Source organism: Hippocampus guttulatus, chromosome 9 (genome assembly GCF_054856545.1).
Source record: "Hippocampus guttulatus isolate MCC_2025c chromosome 9, RoL_Hgut_1.0, whole genome shotgun sequence".
Taxonomy (NCBI): Eukaryota; Metazoa; Chordata; class Actinopteri; order Syngnathiformes; family Syngnathidae; genus Hippocampus; species Hippocampus guttulatus.
In genome coordinates this window covers 7155773-7175112 of record NC_141269.1, presented here as the reverse complement: position 1 = coordinate 7175112, position 19340 = coordinate 7155773, and the positions used below count along the sequence as shown (strand labels likewise).

The 19340-nt window shown below is 43.0% G+C and overlaps 1 protein-coding gene across 6 annotated transcripts in view; it reads left to right on the top strand.

The window, feature by feature from the left end:
- The window catches only part of LOC147200116 (alpha-1,6-mannosylglycoprotein 6-beta-N-acetylglucosaminyltransferase B-like), a 132656-nt gene that overhangs the window by 47606 nt on the left and 65710 nt on the right, over positions 1–19340 (top strand). The window contains exons 1-2 of one of the 6 annotated variants that reach the window (XM_086119155.1): positions 299–803; positions 5934–6046. The exons of 2 other annotated variants lie outside the window; for them this stretch is intronic. In XM_086119155.1, coding sequence (XP_085975281.1) covers positions 736–803; positions 5934–6046 — 181 coding nt within the window. In that variant the 5' untranslated portion in view covers positions 299–735. Of the gene's footprint in view, positions 1–298; positions 804–5933; positions 6047–18165; positions 18239–19340 lie in introns of those variants that run through there. 3 more of the 6 variants (XR_015101731.1, XM_086119154.1, XM_086119156.1) reach the window with 3 other exon arrangements.

The following is a 19340-nucleotide window of genomic DNA, read 5'->3' as shown; positions in this document are numbered from 1 at the left end:
AGTAGTTGTACTATAGGTTCATTTGTTGGTTCGATCCAGAGGTTTAATGCTGGCGCTGTCGAGTAACCGGAAGTGAGGTGCACGCCGCAAAAAAATAGAGTAGTGCCTTCCAAAACAAGAGCTTATTCGTATCAGTGATTTTTTTTCTGCAGTTGTTCGCGTTTCATAGAAGTATTAATATTCTAAGATATGTAGTAACCATTCCCGTGATTTACACCCCGCTATTTCACACGATTTGGTGTGACGCGTGTATAGCTTTTTATTGTGAAATAATCGCCGGATAATTTGCGCATCCGTAGCGTAGCTTGACTCATGAAGTGAACAAATTGCTGTGAGCCACTGTGTGTCGGCACAAACGGGTGGGCTTCTGTGAGAAGTTAAAACCGGGTTGTAGAAGCGCAACGTGGACTCGTCCACGGCTTGCGGCGCGCTGAGATAGACGCTTGCCAACTCAATCCACATTCTATGACGACGTGTTCGTAAAGTCGCTAAACGGTGGAAAGGCAACCTGCAGCGGCATCACCTCGGAGTCGGAGTAGCCAGATACCGCTGCAAAAAAAAAAAAAAGTTGACAGACACCTGGATACTCTGGATAAAACTTTCCACTTTTCCTTGAGGGAAACCCGTCTTAAAATCGTCTCATTTCGTTGGTTGGAACGCTGACACAATGTTTGGTCAGCACATGCTACAAGCCGGGAGCTTCACGTCCATGTCAGGGGTCGCTCGTTTTGGGAAATGATGACTGTCAGCACCGACGGCAAAATTATGGTCAGAAGATGGCTGGTGACGTTCAAGCCCTTCAGGTAAGCAGCTGCCTTCTTAAAATCCTGTTCTCCCCTCTCCTCGACGTTATTATTTAACTGGACACATGCTGTTCTTGTCATATTGGTGCGTTATGGTTTCAAAGTGGCAATCCATGAATTAGACGGACCCCTTCAGAACGGTACTACTTACAGGTGCAAGGTGGTTTCTTAGCTCAGTTTATTTCAATGAATCGCCAGCTATATGAATGAGTACTCATCCTGGCTCGCTATAATTTATTTTACAACGGTTATAATTATATATTCATGTTGTCAGTGCAATGGTTCTCAAACTTTTTTCTTTTCTTTTTTTTTTTTTTTTTTACAACAAATACCATCAGGATGAACATGAGTTAAAATATGGAAGCGTAATAGGTTAAAACACGAATCAGAAATCATTTTTTTAAACATTACTGCAATCCGCTGTAACAGAACATTAACTCTGTGCTTAAATATAGAACAATAAAATAAAAGTAGATTTTACAGAAGTTAAAATATTACCTAAGGGTTTGAAAAAGAACATACTTTAAAGTTAAATACACATGAATTGCACTTAACAAATGTACTGTAAAAAAAAAAAAAAGTTTGAACATTAAATTCTGAGATTCTGTCACCTACCACAGGTGGTACTCGTACCCCCCACACTTTAAAATCAACTGGTTGTCTTCCAATTAGGTTCTCAGAGGCCAATTTGAGGATCAGGTGTTTTGAGGAGCTCCTGCTCAGGCAAGAGACATTTCACAGTTTGGTTCATTTTCGCACAATTTCCTCCCTACATGTATGAATGAGAAGCACAACACTTTTTGGGAATGTCTGTGAGTAGAAAATCAAATCTGATAAAGGTAATGTAAACGTTGACAAAAGAGAAATGGATTTATGAAACCGACATTGTAGCCACATTTTCAGGGTAAGACAACTCATTTTGACACAGCAGCACCTCTCCCTGCACATTAACAGTTTGCTTTTTTTTTCTGGAGTGAACTAAAACACATGCCTACCAGAGCTGTGTGCAGGGGCTATTCAAGAACCAATGGGTGGGTCATTTGTTGCCACCCACCTTCAGCAGATGTTTCCCCCCTAGCAGAAGGTTTACAGTTGGGTCAAAACAATATTCTGTAGCACCCATGGAGCGAGTGGTGAGACAATCCCTGAACATTACAATTACTGCATGCGCAAAAGCAACTGCATTGTTTGTGCACAGAGACACACAAGAGGGGCATTGTTTTGTCTTTTAACAAATAACTGCTCATCGTCAGAATATGTGACAGTTGGACAGCTGCTCGATTTTTGTATGACATGTTAGAGTTGAAGTTTAGGACCTGCTGAAGTGGATGCTTTCCAAACGTGACAAAATGAACTGATTCTTAAAAAGCCATTTATATAAAATCTCAACGCTGTCTCAAGCCGTAGTTCTTGTTGCTACAATACCCAAAGAACTGCCAGAAGGCCGATTACTGGTGCCAGCAAAATTTTGCCTGAGAACGCCAACACCTCCTCCATAGCTGGCATGACTCGTCTACTTTCCAAATCATCCGCAGAGGCCAAATCAGGTAGGTGTATATATTTGAGGGAGCCAATTAGCCGATAGCGCATCTCCTCTCCTGATCCAATTAAAGGGAGCAGAGCATTTACTTTTAAGCATGTTAATTAAAGGCTCGTCAGTGCAGGAGGAGCAAGGTCTAATCCTCCCGCATCACCCACCTAACAGCCCTTTGCCAAACAGTTGAATAATAATCAGGGGGGATGACGATCTTTTCGGAGCAGCCCCTCTAGCCTCGCGCCGGCTAAATAGATTTTATGCCTCTTTATACTTCATATCGACCTCGATGTTGCTCTTCCCAACATACAAATGCACTGCATTGGAGATGCTTATGTAAACTAATGAGTTCACTTCTCAAACTTGGTGCCTTTAACTGTAATTAGTGATCATTTCAAACGGCAGTTTGTGGAAAATGAGCACTTTCAGTATCATGAATTTGGTACTCTGTTTTCTGCTATCCTGGACAACAGTAATTGCCTAATCCCAACAGCAGGGGATTCCAAACTTTTTCATTTTAGCCCCGCATACAGAAAAATGGAAGGATGAAAGGGCCACGTTAAAATGATACATTTTTTTGAAAAACGCTAAATTCAACCAAGAAAGCAATTATATATGTTTGTATTTTCGAGTTAATTTCATCGGCTTTCTGTTCAGGGTCTTAAGGCAAACAGTTTGGGAGGATTTTTACCCCAAGTTTATGGGGTGGCCAACAGCCATCTATCTCACAGGGTAGATCCAACTCGGCACTAAACAACAGCTGAATCCCATCTCCACATCCAGAACCCAAAAAATGAACAAACTGGAGTAAGTGACCATTTTTCAAACAGTTACTTGAGGATCATTAATGTGATGTCTTCATAAATCAGCCATAGAGCAAGATGTGGAAGAAACCATTTTTGCCTCTAAAATTGAATCATCTTTATTTGCTCCAGTAGTTTGAAGATAAATTGTTAACCTTGTAATCAAAAATGGTTTATTTGTATCATTGACTATAGAGAAAGGTTCTACAGTATATAAACAAACGTATTAGTCATGATGGCCCCTTTTTTTCTGACAACCTTCCTTCTCACTCTGCCCACCTTCACCTTTTTTTAACTAATCTTGCGGCCCATGGCAAATGCCTTTTTTTTTTTGTCATGTCGTGGACTGCTGAAAAATGGATGGCGGGTTGCAAATGGCCCCCGTGCCGTACTTTGGACACCACTGCCCTACATGTATGAGTACAGTATCACTGGGGCTCATCCTGGGTTGATTGCCAGCCAATCACTGGGGCCATGTAGACGAGCAACATTCACACTCGCATCCGCACCTATGGACACTTAAATCTGAAATCAACTCAACATGCATGTTTTGGAATGGCGGAGGTTCCCGGCGAGATCATGCAAACTCCACCCAAAATGAATCAAACCCCGAACCTCAGACGGACCCATGAGGCAGACGCGTGACCCACTTGCTCACTGTGCCACCACACTTCTCCATCCAACAATCAATATAACGCTGTACAATTTTTTTATTTTCAGCGAACATAAACACTTGCTTGAAGGATTTTTTATGACTAGGCCTACCTTAGAATATCAAGCTCGTAAAAGCAAGAGTCTTCTCCCTCATGTGTCATTCAGCGTCTTCTTCATCCCTTTGGGTGAGCCGGATCAGTAAGTTTTGTGACTTCATCGCTGTCACTGGGAATTTCTTCCTAACAAGCCACATTAATATCCACTGTTTCCATTCAAAACTTTTGCATTTCCTCAACACTTGTCACCTCTGAGCACTTATGAATCGTTCATTCTTTTGTTGTGTCCATTCATTTATTCAATACAAAAGGTCACTTGTGAAGGACTACCTCTAAATTACGAATGACATTCATTTTCTCTCATCCGCTGCTAAAATTAGTTGTGGAGTGAAATGCATTAATTGTCATACATCCGTCAGCACTAAGTTTTTGCATTCATAAACAGTGGCTTTCCTCGTAAGTCACGAAAGCCGATTGCCGTTTTGACCACCAGGTGAAAATCAGACATTTTCCCCCTCTGCAGTTCGCCAAAGACTTTTTGGCATACTGAGACAACCCTTTGATCGTTGTCCTTTTGACAACAGTAGCTTAACTGGGTCAGGATTTACACAGGCACAAAACACCTGCCTTTACTCTCTTTTAAGTCAAACATGAATCTCCCTGGGTTGTTTTAACAAGGGAGAATGCACACGCGGCTGTCTCAATTTCCCCCGCTCATGAGCTTTTCTGAAACACACATTTAACATTATAATTTTTTTTTTTTGCACAAAAGCCAGGCAGTCTGTAGCCGTGTGTCACTAATAGATGTATTTTATGCAAAGCACAACAGCTGATGCTGCTGAGACTGCGTGAAGCCCATTACTGCCCTAGTTTTTAAGACTCCGAGGCCCCCTTTTACACTGCCTGTAAAAGACAACTATTTCTCCATGCGCCGGTTTATGCCACCGAGACAGAAAGAGGGGATGAAGTTTATTTTCCAGTTTTACTGCTGCAACAGAGACGAGATGCCACCTTCGTGCGAGGATGTGAGGTTTAGCACATAATATAAGATTAAAAAATGTTGGGGGTTTTTGGCCACGCTGTGATTTCGTAGGAGTATTGTTGAAATGATCATTTGAAAATGTAAACACATCATGAATATTGTAAAAAAAAAAATAATAAATAAGAATAAAAATCACTTGATCAGTGTCTTCATCTAGATCAGGGGTGTCAAACTCATTTTTTGTCGCGGGCCACTTCGCAGTTATTGCGAAAGTGGGCCGGTGCAAAATCTCAACGTTATTACCCATGACAATTTGACATTTCTGTACAGAATTCAGCAAGAATCATGATTGTTGACACACATGCTTTTCTCCCGCGGGCCACATAAAATGATGTGGGGGGCTGGATCTGGCCCCCGGGCCTTGGCTTTGACACAGGTGACCTAGATGAATATCATTATCAATAATAACATAATTCAAGATGATTTGAGGACGTTTGGATGATTCAGTAGCCAAGGAGTTGCTTGGTTTCAAAAAATTTAGCGAGCCCTCCAATAATCGAATATTTTGCCATTCACACCAGCAATATCATGCTCGAGAATCTCTATTTTGCCAACCAGAACCATGGTATCTGTTATGATAATTACGTCACAATCCGATATCGGAATATTTTGCTAATACTAAAGGAATGATGGTACGACGTCACTATGTTTTGCAGCTGACGTCACATTATGACATCGCAACACTCATGAGACAAGGGGAGGAAGGCGACCTGTTTGACCTTTGCCTTTTTCTAAGCGCATGTGTTTAAACTGTGTAACTTGAGTGTTTTTCTCCTTGTCTGATTGTTATGGTTCTGCTTTTCACTTTTTCTACTAGCCTTGTCATGCCAATCGGTGCCTTGCCAACCTAACCTCAAAATAATTTGCCTGTTTTGTTTGCCGAGATTCTCCCAACTACAATTTCCCTGCCTCGAAATGCCTCGCCTGGCTCCTTATGCTTGCGCCCCCCCCCTTCCCACATAATTTCCTATTGTCTCACATGAAACTCACTTCACTCCTTTTAACACTTCCCTCCTTTCCTCGCGCTTTTGTGTGTTGCAGGATATTCGTGGTGGGAATAGGCTTCTTCAGCCTGTGCTTTCTAATGACTTCTCTAGGGGGGCAATTCTCAGCCAAGAGATTGGGGGACTCCCCCTTCACCATCCGTACAGAAGGTACCGACATGAGCTTTCTGTGTGTACAAGTGCTTAAAATGCTCCCTGTCCCCTTTTGCTCGTGCCACACTCAACATGAATGTGATGTAGAATTACTGAAGAGCGGTACATGATAATCATTTTTAACATCTTGAACATTTTGTTTTAATTTCAAGAAATCCAGCGAGACACAAAGGTAAAAATAAATGCACTGTGTTCGTATTGCTCTAATAAGTGTGTCTGGTGAACTGTCGTGGCGCCAAAACTGACTTGTGGAGAGACACTATGGCGCAACAGGGCTTCCAGGCTGCCAGGAGATAAAAAAGGAGAGCGAGAAGGCATGGAAGTTAGGTGAACTGAACAAATTTCATGACGGTGGAAATTATTTTTTTCCAATGGGAATAGTTTTAAAGTTAGAACATGGAAGTCAACCAGTGTCACTGAAAAATTGTGCTCCACTTTTGGAGGTTCCACTGTGATGGACTTGAGGTAGTGCAGACAGAGTGTGTGTGTGTGTGTGTGTGTGTGTGTGTGTGTGTGTGTGTGTGTGTGTGTGTGTGTGTGTGTGTGTGTGTGTGTGTGCGTGTGTGTGTGTGTGTGTATATATGTATATATATATATTTTTTTTTTAAAATCTGCTCTGTTTATGTGTCTGCGTTTGAGAGATAATGAAACGGGAGGATTTGCTTTGGGATTACTGTGTTTGTAACAACTGTAGGTAATGCAAGTTTGTGTGAATTAAGGATAAGAATTCGGTGCACGTGCTCGATTAATCAACTCCTTGTGCCGTGCAGCCTGAGAAGGAATTTGGAGCGAGCCCATTAAAATTGCATAACGTCCGTCAGTGCATCCCCAAAGGTTTTCGGCATGCGTCGTGCCCGTCGATAATGCCCCGCAACATATATTGCAGGAAAGCGTGTTTTCCTTTGAGCGTGGAGGATGCTTTTTATGTTCAGCCTTTTTATGCCTGCCCCTGTGCAGATCGACCACGTGGGTTTTTGCGACTCCCTGCCCATTCAAAGCGTGTGCTGATCCGAGTTGGTGATGAGCTGGCAGGAAACGACTGTTAAAAAGGGGCGATGGCAGCAATGTGGGACAAGATTGAGACGGCGCAGGCCCAGAGGCCGATCCATCTGCTCGTTGAAAAACAACTGGTCCTTTCATTAAGCCCTCGCTCACCACCCACAGGGGTCACTCCGTGTTTGTATGTCATGTTTGTCACGTCTTCCTTGTAATACAAAGGAGCTTACGTACTTTTCCAAACCGTTCTGCATTTTTTTTAATGCTAAGCGCCTTCATTTTACACCGATTTATGACTCATGTTTGCTTTTGGGATTTGCTCTAAGCTCAGAGATGTCATTGTTTACCCGTTGTATTTTATTTTCTCCACTGTTGTGTACATTCCAGATTAGGTGTCATCCTTTTCAAAATTTGACAGCTGTTTGGAAAGTTGCTTCTTAAACATTGTACCGGAAGACCTCTCTCCACTGGCTGCTTGTGCACTTGAGCGTCCCATTTAAAGATTTAATTTGTTTTCAAATCTCCAAATAGTCCCGCCCACACATCTCTTAGCTGCTCCATTCCGACACTCCTGCCCAGAGTCTCACGTCAGCTGACCTTGCTCTGTGCTAGTACAGAAGTCCAACTATCCAAATACATTTTAATTGCTATGTGCCCGATGAATAAAATTAGGTGAAGTTGACGAGACTCCTCTTGCTCTGGGTCAGCCTCGCCATTCATACACACGGTTGGCTGCGCCGCTCGACGACTTCCGGCAGCCGCGTTTCTCCGGGGATTCACACTCGGTAGTCATGGTAACGCAAACCTGTGCTCATGTTGGCACACCCTGCAGTCGAGGGACGGTGGGAATGAGCTGCTGTTTAGGGACTGTGATAAGTGTGCTGTAAATTCTTCATTGTTGTGGTCTTTAATCGCGGTACTCGGATTTTATTGAAGGACTCATTTAAATTGTGGGAAAGTCCTCTAAGACATGTTTTCCAACTTCTACGCTTGAAATTCGGATAGAATAGTGCATTTAATTAGCAACGATCTAATTTACAGTGTGACCTGTCTGCTATACGTTCGCAGTATTTTGCAGCATTACCACCTCGTATGATGCTAGGAGATATTTTGACTCCGGGGTTTAACCCTCTCTTCGCACAGTAAAACCTACATTTGTGTGGGGGCTTACCACCGAAATGTGAGCTGCTCTGCAAAGCCGAGCGCTTGTTTGAGTATTAGCTGAATCCCATTGCCACCTCTCACTTCCCTGGATTATCGGCTTCCATCTTCTCAAATCCCTGTCTCTCCTCACTAACTCTCAAACTCATCATAGGCTGTGATCTGACACGGGGTTCGGTGATGGTGGTTTGGGGAATGAGGTGCAAGTGTAAAACGGATTGCCAGCCTGAGTTTTTTGTGCACATATCTGATGAAGAGAGAGAATTAGATTTCTCGGGGTCATATTTCTTCCAGAGTCCACAGATGAAACGGAGTCGGCATAAAAGGTGCGCTTTTATCTCCGCATTAAAATGAATCCGGCACAAGGGAGACGTTAGCTTGATCAAAGGCTCTCCCTATGGAGTGAGTTTATTATAATAACAAGAAGCCACGACAGTCCCTTTTCGCCTCAGCTTGACTCTTGCGACGCTGTTTGTTCTAGCTCGAAGACCGAAGGCATGATAACTCTCTGCCTCCCTGATGGGAAGGAGAATCTAATTTTATTCTCCCCTCTCGCTTATTCTTTCCTTTATTAATTTGGAACTCCGCAGGTCTAGTAGCCAACGGCTTTAGGATGCTGCTCTCATTTACAAAATGGGGAATAGATGGCCCAGAACTGAACATTGTGTTTGGAAATGTTGCCGTGCTTGGATCAGACTTGCTTTAAACTGTCCTGTAGTGCTTTAGTTCTTCACATTAGTCAGAGGAAGACTCATGCCTACGTTTTACATTGGCACGAGTGCCCCAAAGCTTTGCTCATCTATGTCCTAAGAAGACCCACACAATGAGCTTACTCATTTACCAGCTGCAGATAGGTTGTCATTTACCTTCGCCAAGCATGTTGGCAGGAGTTTTGTCCTTGTTAGTTTCATATTTTTTCAGATTTTTGTTTGGTTTGTTGTTCGGTATAAACAGCACAGACAAAGTGGACCCGGCAATTTGGAGGCAGGACAATGGTGTATGAGTAAGGGACTGCTGGAAAGATGGAACAAAATATGAAGTTCAAACCTAACTTAAGAGTTGTTGGAGGTATGCGCCGTCATATGGTTCGTTTTGCGCTAACTGACTTGCAAGTTCAAGCTAAGCTAAGCTAAGAGGGCTGTATGCTGGCAGTGAACTGAACTTGCGTCACAATTAGCACTTGAGCAAATGGCAAACAATTCTTCAAAAGAAGACTTCAAGCTGTTGAGTGCCATTCCCAGTTGATGTTTTCTGTCAAACTAAATACAAATCAAAGAGAAATACACCTGATGTACTTAAAACAGAAATAGCTTTCAATCTGATAGCTTAATGCTAACGCTTATTCAGCAGAGGTGAGCGCATCATCGTCAGACACCGGCCCCCTCCCAAAAATCATGTAAACCGTGCTTGACATGATAAAGCCAACAGTGGGGTATTGTCACACCTTTTTTTTCCGGTATTGGTTGGTTACCTTTTAGCATTTGAAACAAAGAGTGTTTGCTTGTTTCATGAAATCCCCTTGGGACTTGGAAGAGGGCCTTGGTATTATTTTTCTTTACAAACACACATTTTTCTCCATGGAACAATGACAGAAATCCTTTGCGTTGTTAACCACAGTCTTTCAACTTTGGCAGAGGTCCTGTCTCAACAGTGTGCCTTTTAGTTTGCTGTTTAGGTCCCCCCACCCCCACCCCCGAACATTGTCATGCAGTAAACCAGTCGAGCACATCGTGCTGCCCTAATCTGTAGCCTGCTTTCATGTGTGTGTGTGTGTGTTTTTTTCTCTCAAACTGGCAGTTCATCTCCGTCACAAACTCCCTGCAGTGATGTTTCCTCCACATCACTTCATGTAGAACAAATGTGGCATGACAATCTTCCACACGTCGCTGGTGTAAGGTGCATCGCAAGTCACTGTGGGAGTACACTTTATCAGTGCACTCATAGCCTAGGGACCGTCTGTGTGTGTGCGCGCGCGGGTGTTCGCGTTCGTGCGTGTACGTGTGCTTCTGGATAACCCCACCCACCGAGGGCCTACATGCTCATGGGTTAGTGTGTGTTGGCTTGCACTTGTTCTTTTCTGCTTGAATGGGAGCATGAAACATGAAATGTGCTGCACGGAACATACAAAACGACAAAATACAATCTTCTGTATATTTCACCCTTTGGCAACCAAATTGGGCTAGTAAAGATGGACCTGACTGATTATAACCCAACCTTGTCAGTTACACTTCAATTCAACTGCTCATCTTGAATGTCAACATCAGCTTTGGTCTATCTGCTGCTTAATAGAAAGTGTTAATGAGTTTTAAACAGCTACACAAATGCCACTGAAATTAGCTGGACTTTTGAGTTTGTCTGCATTGAAACACACACACACACACAAAAAGGAAAAAAACATGTTCCGCACTCCGCCGTCTTAATTGGCCCGCAAGCTACTGACTTGCGTATCTGGCAGATTTGTTGCTGATGATGACTGCAAATCCCACTGAAAGCACTGCTAGAATCATTTTACAAGCATGACCTGCGTTGGTGGAGGAGTGGGGGAAAAAACTGAGTTACGTTTCTTTATTTTTATTAAAGACAGCATGGTGCTACTGAAGTGAAATGCTGTCAATCGCTAAGATTGAGTAGGATGCTTGTCATTTTTCTCTTTGTTTGGAAACACAGTTTATCATCCAAAATAGAAATGACAAATGGTGGGCGCTAAATTGCTGCTAGCACAAAATGAAGTTTGAAGTGATGGAATTGGAAGAGGCAAACAAACATAAATGAGTTACAGAAAATCGAGAGCGTAAAGAGTAAAACTAAAAGTTAAGTAACCCTCCTCATGTACGCGGGAATTGGATATGCATTATTTGATCAACCCGAATAACATTACGGTATCTTTCAATTTGCCAAAAGGACACAAGAAAATGCAGTTGAAAGGAGTTTTGTTTTGTGATATGGCATGACTCCTTCTTGTGACTCTTTCCAAATGAGGATTTAAACGATTCGGAAGCTGCAAAATTGCGTTGTTGATTAAACTGGCTCGATAATGTGTGTTTTTCCGATTTTGTAACAAAGTCATTGTTTGCAGTTGTCTTTCAGACACAGTATTTTTTTTTTTTTTAGGCTCTAAAATGCAAAGTTGTTCAAAGACCAATACAGCATCGTTTCCCACTTTGCCTTTTTGAGGTTGGTCGAATCAATTAGCCTGTGCTGTTGCTCAATAAATAAATAAATAAACGGAATAAAAGGCCAAGAGCGCACGGTCAATGCGCCTGGCTTTGTAGTTAAAATCTAATTGAGCACATTTGTTCTTGTACGGCAGCTTTGATGTTTTGAAGGAGATAGAAGGGTAACTCAATGACTGCCAAAAGTCTGGTAAACCTCCGCACATTGACATAATCAGCCATGCCAAGACATTAGGAAGAGGTTGAGAGCGCTGGACAAATATTGAGGAGAGAAGTTTTAGCATTGGAGAAGGAGATAATGTTTCTGAACAGTTGGTTTTGGCGGGCAACCAAACAGCTGTTGAGTGAGCCATTTTTACATCGGCACAAATGAAATATCGTGAAGCGCCGACTTGGTGATTAAACATGACAAAACAGATTGCTTTTTATGAACGCAGATTAAAACAAGCTCCGTTTTGACCCGTCAATGTCAGTGGCAGTTCTGCCAGGTGTGCGTGCATGCCTGCCTGCGTGCGTGTGTGTGTGTCAGCAGTTTAAAGGCCACTCACCACTGTGGAAGGCAACAGTGGTTACTGTGGATTACCCTCCATTGACTGTATGTCAGCCACTGCAACATTTTTTTTTCTTGAATCGACTGAACACTAATTCTAGATACATAAGCAATCGTTTTTGTGTCTGCGATTACTGTAGAAGCTATTGGGGATGGGTGACTGTTGGAATCCACTGCGGTCACTACAAATTTAGCATTTCTAATTCAGTAATGGCTAATTTATCCGGCTAAATTTGACAATCATGCATTTATGAGACTCTTTTTCGGTGTGCAAAAAAAATATTTTTTTCATCAAACCAGGACAATAGGTGCCTGTCATCACTGAGTTTTGTGTCTTTGCTCATTTTCAGAACAAAGTAACTTGGAGATATGTGCTGTGAAGTAGAAGTATATTTTGAATGATGGATCTCATGGCATATGCAGGAAAACACAGATTACTCCCATTGTGAAAAGTTGTGGATTGACAAGGTTGTCGTGTATATCGTCCAACAATGACCACTCCACCAGTCCATACTGCTCCAGTACAGCCTCGCCATCCACATTCGTAATTGCCCCTCACAGCTTTGCGCTACTTTAGCCAACTCTTAACTCCAGTACATATTAATGAGAAAGCTGACCCAATTTCGGAGTTGTCAGAGCCATTGTTCTGACCCAAGTCTCATTACGCGTGAATGAGAACTTTCTCCACAGCACATTATACGGTATTATGGTTATGTGATCTCTGAAGGTGACTGTTTAAGTAGACTGTAATCTGCTGTCGAAATGTGACCTTCCCTCTATCGTCTCGCATGTCACTTGCTCATCGTCCGCTCTGCAGTAAACCGGTTATTTTCCCCGATCTAGATAAAGTCACACTCGCAGCTTGTCCTTCTGTCCTGCTGAAAACCACACGTTCGTACATTGATGGCATCATGTCCGCTTGGGCAAAAAAATAAAATCAAATTAAAAAAAAACCCTGCTCTAGTTTGTATTATTTGCAATGTCAACACAAATACAGCAGGGACAAGCCCCAAAAAGTTTGGAGTTTGGAAGTGTAAAAGCTAGAATTTATGATTCACTTCAAAATCAAAATCTGACTGGATGATGCACACATACACGTGCAACAAAAACAAATGGATAAGAACCAGCTCCTTTCTGTTCATCACAAGCATATTTGCATTGTTTTATCTTTCGTGAGTACGACAGACTTTTGGAGCCCTTAAAGCCACCGACCCAGAGAGGTGGATGGGGGAAAAATAACAGGGAGGGAAAGAAAGATGAAGAGATAAACGAATAAGACTGAACATCTTCATGCTGCAGCATGCGGCAAAAATCAAAGACAAGCCTATTGAAGTGTGAAAGATGCAAAGTGAGCAGCGCTAAGTTATATTACAGCAACTCCCCTCCCCCAACCACTCTCGCGCTTTGTTTTCCCCACATGTGCCCTGAGAGACATTTTTACTTCCTCCATGGAGCATTTCCGGAAATAGCACCGTAGCTTTCTAAGCCAGCGGAACAATTTGGGATGATGTGAATATCACGTCTGGCATTAACAGTGCCACCAAGCCAAGTCACTGCCACTAACATGATTTATTCACGCTAACTCATGCTTGGATTTCTCACACCAGCCTTTAGTTACCCGTGAAAGCCTATGCTATATTACTGGAGTTGTTTGGAACACTATGTTGCTCGGTTCCAACCGCATGCCTTAATGTTCAATTCAGATTTTGTGGTGAAATCAAATTTCTTTTTGCGTGTAAGCGTTAAAATAACATATTAATGCGGCTCGCGTCTGCCTGGTGTGTGAACCCATTGCGTCCCCAAAGTGACTCGCATGTGCAGAAGAAGAGACGACGTCCCGCGCAACATCGTGTTTACAGAAGTTAATGTGGTCCAGTGAGGAGGTACCCTTTTGTTAAGAAACAAAAACCCACTAAGTCACCGAAATAACTTGAAACGAAGATGAGAATTCTGATCTTAGTTTTACTGTTTGGTGCCTTCTACCATCTTTGTTACTGATTTATAGCTTTATTGTTGTATATATGTTAGTTGCTCCATGTACAACACTTTGTATGCAGCAATGGCTGTTTGAAAGTGCTCCATAAATACAGTTGAGTTGAGTTGAGAATTTGCCAGAATGTATTGACAAGTCACAAAGCTACCGGGGGGAATGTCTTTTGGACAAAGACAAAAAAACTGGAGCTTTTTGGCAAGTCGCATCAGCTCTTTTTACGAACGCAAAATATGAAGCATGCAAAGAAAAGAACACTGTGCCGACAGTGACGCTTGGGGTGGGGTCTGACATGTTCTGGGGAGCAGCTTGGCTCCATCAGGCTGTCTCGAAATCCCCATCAAGTCATTCCGAAGTGAAATGCGCTGCCCAGTGTCAGAAAGGTTTGTCTCTTCCAAAATGCCGCTTTTTGTGCTTTTATTTCAGTCACACTGCCCTGGAAAACAACAATGGAAGCTGTGACAAGAGTGCAAACAACTGGTATTTTGTCAGCACCAAGAGTAGATGACAATGTCAGAAGTGATTGCAAAGAAAATAATAGAGAACTCAGTTTAAAGCACCAACAATGTTGTTGTTTTTTTTTAAACCAATTTAAAAGCCACCGGGATGCCAATCTAAATGGAGATGCGTGTGGGCCCAAATCTCAAATGCACACTGCTCTCACCATCCAGTCGCTCGAAATTCAGCTTCTCGGCATCCCTCGTTTTCCCCTCCACTCATCAATTGTCTTCCATCTGCTGCACAGAGTAAACACTTCACTCGCATGTCACACCCTCTAGTGCGTCCGACAATCTTGCGACCATTGTTATCATCGCAACAGCTTTGCTACAAGCCACCTGTCAAACATCTGCTGATGTCAAGAAGCTGTGGACGAGTACAAAGTTCAAATCTTCATTGCATGTCCACTCGGAAAAGAAAAAAAAATATGATAGACTTAATATTAAATCCGTCTTGTCCGTGGCTGATGCACAACACCAGATGGAAAATGACTGGCTCAGCAATTCGGTAGCGTCGTATGGTAAACAGAACGCTTCTGAAACTCGCAATGGAGCAATTGAAGCACCGTGGAGGAGAACCCCCAAACGTGAACGCAAACAGCGAATACAGCAAAGCCTCTTTGACATTCTGTGATTGAAAATCATCGATATGATCTTGATGCAGATTCCGTTCCAAAGCAAAGTGAAGAGCAAGAGGAGGGAACTGCTGCCGTTGATGCATTCCGATAGAACCTCGTCAACCTTTCCTTAAGATCAGGGAGCATACAACAACACACAAAGTAAAAAAAATATTACATTGTGTGTGTGTATATATACAGTATATACTGTATATATATATATATATTCATATTCTTTGACCATAGAAGGACACAAGTCCAATACTTGCCACTGTCTTGTAACTGATCATCAATATTTCACAAGAACACCATGCTCAGCACAAGGGAATTGATAAATAATTCACCGTAGCGTGGGATTGAATGAGCATGTGCATTGTATTGCAGTTGCATGTCAATCACAGCAGATGAAATACACCAGGAGCTGTTTTCCCAACAATAACATATGTCATTTTGTCTTGGCAGTGGCGCCACAAATTCCGTCATCAATCGCATGAGCGGGTGTGCCTGAGCTCTGAAGTGCGCCACAGAGTGGGGAAAAAAAAAGACACCAAACCACACATAACGTGTGGGTTTCACCCAAGTTCCCTTACAGAGGGCAAAGCTCGGACAGATGAGAATTAATTTTTACCTCAGACCAACACTCAGGACGGGTGGCAGGAATGAGTGCAAGATTAGATGAAGATTCTGAAGGAATTTCACGCTCACACCAGTTAGACTGGAAATGGAGACAAAGCATGAAAACAACGGATTAAATCCATGCATTGAATTCCGGTGAGCCGATGTAGCTTTTGGTCAATGTTTATTATTCATTTGGATTGGAGTGTCTTGGACAAAGTGTGTTGTCGTAAGCGTGAATGATAAATGGAGTTGCCAGATGCAGGAAATATGTTCACATTGAAGGGAACATTTGGACTCTGACATTATCACATTATCTGCAGTAGATCCGATGACAATCGGTATTGCAGCAAGGAGACAAAAAAATAAATAAACCATGCAAAGCATTGCCATTGATTAAACATGCACTGCAACAGACATTGCTTCTATTTCGTGATCACAATAAATACGAAACTGGCTTTCGGGGCTAATGTGCTATTTCAAACGTACACACGGTTGGCCATTTAAAATCCTTTTATTTGAAGCCGATTGTCCGTCCTTCAGCTCCCTTCCTCTTGCGATCCAATTTCATTGATTGATAAAAGGCGTTCTGCTGAACATAAGAAAATACTGCACATGGAATCGTTAACGCTATATAACACCCAGGTGAAAGGGAGTGATTTGGGGTTGCCATGGTAACGACCGATGCTATTCTTATTCAAATGTCCTTCAGAACAAAGACCTCCATTAGCTTCAACGATGCAAAAGGGAGTGATTTTTTTTTTCCTGGAAACAGCCCAAGTTGTCAGCGCTAACCGTGCATTGATGTGGTCTTTGATGGAAGGTGGCCCCCAGCAGCTCCGCTTCTGTCAGCGCCATTGTGGCGAGAGGCGCTAAGTCGAAAGACGTCAACCTCACTAGATGGTGGACGATGCTAATGAGGGTCAAGGCTCGTGTCCCTCAGGCCTGTCGGCTTGGCTCAAGAGGGTGTGTGGTGTGCATAAATAGGAGCAGCTTGCAAACAGTCAGGAGGGCATTGTTCATACATTACTGGATTGCGTGCGTTTGCAAACGTCCGTCTGCGTTTCCCTCCTCCTCTCTAAAGCTGGACGTCTACTGTGTTTGTTTAAAATTCCATCTGGCACTGTACGAGTTAACTCATTCAGTACCAGCTAATTCTAGACCAAGTCTGAAAAGACGTTTAAAAACGTCTTTGGGAGTGAATGAGTTAATCACCTGTGACAGATAGTCAGTCGACGAGTGCACTGAAGTTCCTCACGGGATACGTCCCAGACCCCCACCCACAATAAAATCCACAATATAGAGAGACTGGCTGGAAGATATCATGAATCAAGTCCTAGTTAGTCTTTTCCCCCCTTTGTGCGCTTTGATCAGATGAATGAAGGAATGTTGGTCCCCCAGTGACATAATGCTGACCCACAGTAATAATCTAGTGTGTACGGTAAATGGATGACCACCTATCCTCCTTCACTTGGTGAAGGAAGATCAAATGTGTCCTGTTTAAATACACTCGCCTTAATTAAAAAATCAATTTTTTTGGGGATTTTCACCAATGACTCTACAACACAAAAATCTCTTCCCGTCTACATTTTGGGGACGGATTGTTAAGATGAATGATAGGCTGAGATGGGGTTTTTTGGGGTTGTTTTTTCTTTTGTTAAATACTGTTTATTAGAGGGCGGCCCGGTGGTTAGCACGTCGACCTCACAGTGCAGAGGTCGTGGGTTCGATCCCCGCTCCCGCTCCGGCCTTCCTGTGTCGAGTTTGTATGTTTTCCCCGGGCCTGCGTGGGTTTTCTCCGGGTACTCCGGTTTCCTCCCACATTCCAAAAACATGCATGGCAGGCTGATTGAACACTCCAAACTGTCCCCCCTGTGAGTGGGAGCGCGGATGGTTGTTCGTCTCTGTGTGCCCTGCGATTGGCAGACAACCGGTTCAGGGTGTCCCCCGCCTCCTGCCTGAAGACGGCTGGTATAGGCTTCCGCACCCCCCACGACCCTTGTGAGGATTAAGCGGATCAGAAAATGGATGGATATTTCATCAGAAACCAGACACCAAGTTTACAAATACATAAAATGGACCCGAAAAAGTGATCTATGGGCATCGAAGATCCCCTAAATTCTAAACTAAAATACTGAATTAAGAACTGAAAATAGGATGCCGCAATAGCAAACTATGTACGTAATCATGACCAACCGGTCACCATTTTATCACTGATCCTTCCCTTGTGATTGGTCTTTGATATCGTCTATTAGAGTCCCGCATGTGTTTTTCAACGAGTGCAGGCGTTAATGGTGACATTTTCATTTGCCTGAAACCATTTGTGCAGCAAATAAAGTAAAAAAAATAAAAATAAAAAAAGAGTAACATAGTCACCCACTCCTGCTGTTCTTTAGCTAATGAACAGTGGAGCTCCTGCGCCATCATAATTAAAGTGAATGCAATTTGTGGTAATTGTGTTGGTGTGCAGATGAGATGCGTTGCTGTGGAGATTGCAGCGGCGGTCGGGCCATTAAGTCTCTGCGTGCCGCGACAAGAGTTGTTCTTAGGATTGTCTTGGTTCACTCCATGTAAAGAAGACACATGAAAGGTGTGTGCCCTTGATAGGGTTCCCTCACTATATCTCGCTTCATCGTTGGCACCGTAGCGATGTCTCAAATTTGTTTGTGGAATGTTGTCTGTCTGCTGCATAAATTCCTGTTGTAATTGTGTAATCTGTCATTTTTATGGGTTGACGGTATACGCCTTGACATAACACAAACGTGGAGCTGTCAAAAGCTTATGGGATTTTAACACACCCTTTAATGTTATTTGACCAAAGCAGAATGATCAAGAAAATTGGCTAAATGGCTTGATGACTCGTGTGCCTTCTTCTCGCATAACGTAGTTGAATATGTGAAGTGTCTGTTGAAAAGATTTTGCGTGAGGCGATGATGTTTCCGAAATAAAACTTCTGAAAGATCAGATGATGACTTGATCCTTGGCTAATGAATTGACTTCTTTCATCGGGCTAACGGCACCGTGGTGCTCCTCTGACGTTGAACTTCATAGCTTGATGTGGAGCTGACGTTGGCTAGCATGCTAGGGCTTATGTTTTGCTCGATTGAATCAATGACGAGCCAACCAAACATCACCCACGTATGAGAATGTGTGCCACAAACCTCATGATTGCGATTTGGTTCCGAATCTGTCCCTTTAGAAGTGCCAGTCTTTCAATCTTGTCTGTGTCACTATTTTACGAAATTCGCTCGATTTCTGAAGAGGAGAGCCATAGTTGCCGGTGAACTTTTCAGCCGCTTATTGAATGCCAGGAGACCAATAAAAGGCTCGTACAGGCGCTGCTCTTGGCCACAGCTCACATCCAGATACTTGCAGGCGGATGCCAACACTAGCCTCTTAAAGGCACATGGCACACAAAAATGTGCAGTATTTTCTCTGACTGCAATTTTTGTCGTTCAAATACATTTACAGTCTGTTGTAGAATGTTTCCCGCATGATGCACGGGGCTGCAATGACTATTCTCAGAGCTGTCAATGAATAATGGGAATCGAGAAAGGGCTTTAGCAGACGTACAGCCGCCTCCTCTGATTCACAGCTGGAAGTTGCAGACAAAATGACGTCGCTGGGCGGTTAATTTGGAGGCGTCGACTCCTGTCGAGCAGGCGGTCCTGTCAGTATTCATCACCTCTCAA